Consider the following 4,699-nt stretch of genomic DNA (forward strand, 5'->3'; position numbering starts at 1 on the left):
AAGCTAGACGTGTTGAACACTAGTGAAACCTGCTATAGCCCCACAGGAGAAAAGAAGATCTTTACTATGAGATACCAGGTTCTCATAATTTCCTTAAACTATTCTTAAATTTGTTTGCTGGGGCCCCTTCTCAGCTTTACAAAACCATACGATACACAGTTCCAAGTGCAACCTAGCTAGGCGATTTCAAGGGAAGGTTACTGTGACAACCAAATAAGCTGTTATTTCCCCAAAGGGCTTTGGGCAGCACGTAGTAACTCAGTTACTAAAACAACCTCAATGTGTTTAATGCTTAATCCCAGAACTGCTGGAGCACTACAAAACAGAAGTACTATTGTGGGCATATACAGTTGTATGTTTACTGGCAGTTTAAGCACTTCTCGCCCTTCCTTGTAGGTTATACATCAGAAATGAAACATATAGATGAGTGTAAATCTTGAAGTAGTGCTTGCTGTGCTGCACACCATTGCATATCTCACCATAGGTTCATAGGCCCATCAGCAGAGGAACAGGTTATGCTCCGAGCAGGGTTTGCAGGCAGTGCAGTCAATTAACAGAGCCAAAACAGCCAAGATACTAATCATGCAGAGGAGCTCCCTTTTAAGTCTTTATTCCAATAATTTCTTATAAGCATTTCATTAGAGGATCACAAAAGAGGTTGCACACGTTACCAGCTTTTTCAGAGCAGTAAGGACCACTGTAATTGTAGCACTGCTAGAAGCTCTCCAAACAACTTTCTGTTTAGTACGGGAGCTATCAGCTAAGTGGTGTTCAGGTGAGGTAAGGACTATGACTATATTCTGGGTAACAGCTATTCTCCATGGGGGAATTTTACTTTTGCTTTGTAGGAGTAAGAAGTCTCACAGACCCTGCAACTACTGACTACTGCATTGTAGACCCAGGCAGGTTTTGTGCATCCTTCAAGCACACAGCAACATAAATACTCCCCATCCCTCACTGCAAGGAAACTAAACTTACCTTAACAAAGATGCTCAACAGGCTGCTGCTGCACTGCTCTCGCCTGTCTAGACAGATATCCATTTCCTGCTGTAGGGACCAAGAGCAAACATCAACAGCCCTGTAAACACACAACTTGGATGTGGTAGACAGCTATTGTCAGCACATCTACCCAACTGCTCAAAGATTGTATGTATGCGCTAGGCAGCCTTTTGAACAATGTTACATAGAAATCTGCCCATCACCTCTTATCTTCTAAAGGGAATTGATTGAAGAGTCAATCCCTTCAAGTTGTCTGCTAGCACAGACCCATACTTCTCTGCATGGATTTCTTCTATTTAGAGAGGAGGGTTAGGGGAGACAGCACAGCTCAGGACCAAGGCAAATCAGAGGTAGACACCCACATGCTCGTGCCATAGGCCCTGCAACAAGTTAAATAAAAGCTGCTTGAATAGCAGTGGGGAAGCCTGCAGCTATCTTGTCAAATCAGTTTTGACAGCTTGTAGTGTGGAATTCAATACCTTCTCGATGACCTCACTACCATGTATGTCCATAAATAGGAGTTGCAGGATTCTCAAGCGCAGTGTCTTGTTCGTGTTAGGTAAGGCAATTTTTTCTGAAACACTAGATTAACTGTTAGACATGGAACTGTCTAACAGTGACCCCCCAGTTTCTGTAAGTTAACTACCACCTTAAGCTGAGCAACTGCAGTTCACTCATGCTGCCAAATTCATAGGCTGAAAAAAAAAAAATGGTTTATTGAGTTAAACATTTCTCCGAGGTTAAGAATTAAAGAAAGAAGCTACAGAAAACTAGAAGAGTTATTTTCTTAATCGAGAAAGAAATAAGGCAGAGGAGACAGTTTAGGACACAAAAAGCCTTTATGTTTGAGAAGTTAACCATTTCAACAGAAGACTCTGAAGTATTTTTGCAACTACTGTTACATTGGACAGTCAAGGATACAAAACTGCTGACAGAAGCAACAGTGGAGAGCACCAAATGAAAAAATGCATGCTTCAGCACAACTGCACAGATTCCTCCTCTCAATGAACACTTGCCTGCTCAAACTATACTTAACTCCTACCCATTTCAACTTTATGCCTCATCCTCCTCTCCTTCCTCTTCAAATTCCCCCTGCTCATCAGCAGTGGCATCCTGGTATTGCTGGTACTCGGAGACCAGGTCATTCATGTTGCTCTCCGCCTCCGTGAACTCCATCTCATCCATGCCCTCACCGGTGTACCAGTGCAAGAAAGCCTTGCGCCGGAACATGGCCGTGAACTGCTCCGAGATCCTCTTGAAGAGCTCCTGAATGGCTGTGCTGTTGCCAATGAAGGTGGCGGACATCTTGAGACCACGCGGGGGAATGTCACAGACGGCCGTCTTCACATTGTTGGGGATCCACTCCACAAAGTAGCTGCTGTTCTTGTTCTGCACGTTGAGCATCTGCTCGTCCACCTCCTTCATGGACATGCGGCCCCGGAAGATGGCAGCCACTGTCAGGTAGCGACCGTGGCGAGGGTCGCAGGCGGCCATCATGTTCTTGGAGTCAAACATCTGCTGCGTCAGCTCGGGCACCGTCAGGGCTCGGTACTGCTGGCTGCCACGGCTGGTGAGGGGGGCAAAGCCCGGCATGAAGAAGTGCAGCCGAGGGAAAGGCACCATGTTCACCGCCAGCTTGCGCAGGTCGGCGTTCAGCTGGCCGGGGAAGCGAAGGCAGGTCGTCACTCCGCTCATGGTGGCCGACACCAGGTGGTTGAGGTCCCCGTACGTGGGAGTGGTCAGCTTCAGCGTGCGGAAGCAAATGTCATACAGGGCCTCGTTGTCGATGCAGTAGGTCTCATCCGTGTTCTCCACCAGCTGGTGCACAGACAGGGTGGCGTTGTAGGGCTCCACCACCGTGTCCGACACCTTGGGGGACGGCATCACGCTGAACGTGTTCATGATGCGGTCGGGGTACTCCTCCCGGATCTTGCTGATCAGGAGGGTGCCCATGCCAGAGCCTGTGCCACCACCCAGAGAGTGGGTCAGCTGGAAGCCCTGGAGGCAGTCGCAGCTCTCCGACTCCTTCCTCACCACATCCAGGACAGAGTCCACCAGCTCAGCACCTTCCGTGTAGTGCCCCTTGGCCCAGTTGTTGCCAGCCCCGCTCTGACCTAGAGGATTGAGCCAGAAGCAAGGCGCCCTGTTAGCGCCCCGCAGGGGAACAGGCAGAATGCCGCCTCTCCTGCCCCACGGGGCTCACCCCTCACTCCCATCCCCACCGCGCTGTTGGGATTCAGGTCCCCCAGGGTCACCAGCACACTTGCTCTGAGCCCCATCTGTGCAGGGAGCTCCTGCTTTGGGACTCCTCCATGCCAGCCCCACTCACCAAAGACAAAGTTGTCGGGTCGGAAGATCTGTCCAAAGGGGCCGGAGCGCACAGAATCCATTGTACCGGGCTCCAGGTCCACCAGGATGGCACGGGGGACGTATTTGTTACCTGTGTGAGGAAGCAGAGCCGGCATTGCAGCCTCACAGTCAGCATCACAGGAGCCCTGCTATGCTCCCTTCTGCCTCCCTGCATTTCACTGCCCAGGACATGGAGGGTGACGGGATTCGGTGGGAGGTAGGTGGGGATGGGAACACGAAGCAGCCGTTTAAGATGTGCTGGAGCATCACCCACTATGGGAAGGGCGGGATGCACGGGAGACCCCCCCCTCGCCTGCCCACCCGGCAGCAACGTGCTGCAGCTCCTTAACAGAGAGAGGGGCGTTACCCGTGGCTTCATTGTAGTAGACGTTGATCCTCTCCAGCTGCAGGTCGCTGTCCCCGTGGTAGCTGCCGGTGGGGTCGATGCCGTGCTCATCGCTGATGACCTCCCAGAACTGCGGGGACCAGAGCGGGGTCTCAGCGCGCCCCGCCCCCCCGCGCCCCCTGCCCGCAGCCCGGCGACGTGGCGGGCGGGGATTCGCCACGCGTGGGGGCGACCCCCGCCGGCACCGCCGCTACCGCGCCCCCCGCCGCACCCCCCCCCCGCCCCGGACGGGGTGTGGCACCGGCTCCGAGTCCCTTCCCTCCGCCCGACCGGGACCCCCGCAGCCCGGGCGGGGGGACACGCGGCACGGCCGCCCCCGCACCAAACCGGGCGTCGCGACAGCCGCCCCGCATGGACGGGGCGAGCTCTGTAAAGCTCCCAGCGGGAAGGGAGACACCCCTGCGGGACACGCGGAGTCCGGCTGGGCGGGCACCGCCCCGCACCCCGCGTCGCGGGCGGCAGCGGCGCCGATCGCTTCGGTCCCCGCGTACCTTGGCGCCGATCTGGTTGCCGCACTGCCCGGCCTGGATGTGCACGATCTCACGCATGGTGCCCGCTGCTCCGAGGGTGCCCGACTCGCTGCGTCTCCTCTTCCTCCGGCGCCCTCCTGCCGCTCGGCTCCCGCACTCCGCGCTGCAGCGGCCGCGCCCCGCGCCGGCCCCTTAAATGGGGCGCCGCGCCCCGCCCCCCGGCGGTGACGTCACGCGGGAGCGGCGCGGAGCCAATGGGGGCGCGGGGGCGGGGCGGGGCCGCGGCGTTGTCCCCGGTGGAGGGGGCGTGGCCATCCGGCATGGGGGCGTGGTTATTACTCGAGGGGGCGTGTCCAACGGCTCGAGGGGGCGTGGCCAGGGGGAGCCCCCTCCGCGCACGGCGGTGCCGCCGCCGCCCCGGTTTGGCCGCTGTCAGCGCGGACAAAGGCGCGGAGCGCGACGTTTGGGCAGCAGC

General features: G+C 56.0%; 1 protein-coding gene across 1 annotated transcript; it reads right to left on the minus strand.

Annotated features, from left to right (window-relative positions):
- Positions 1–1,819: 1,819 nt before the first annotated feature.
- Positions 1,820–4,371, minus strand: LOC138718889 (tubulin beta-2 chain). Its single transcript, XM_069853575.1, has 4 exons — positions 4,246–4,371; positions 3,716–3,824; positions 3,329–3,439; positions 1,820–3,113 (listed from the first exon to the last, which is right to left on the minus strand). The coding sequence occupies exons 1-4, from the start codon at positions 4,300–4,302 to the stop codon at positions 2,053–2,055; spliced, it is 1,338 nt and encodes a 445-aa protein (XP_069709676.1). The 5' UTR covers positions 4,303–4,371; the 3' UTR covers positions 1,820–2,052.
- Between the last annotated feature and the right edge of the window lie 328 nt (positions 4,372–4,699).

Source organism: Phaenicophaeus curvirostris, chromosome 3 (genome assembly GCF_032191515.1).
Source record: "Phaenicophaeus curvirostris isolate KB17595 chromosome 3, BPBGC_Pcur_1.0, whole genome shotgun sequence".
NCBI lineage: Eukaryota > Metazoa > Chordata > Aves > Cuculiformes > Cuculidae > Phaenicophaeus > Phaenicophaeus curvirostris.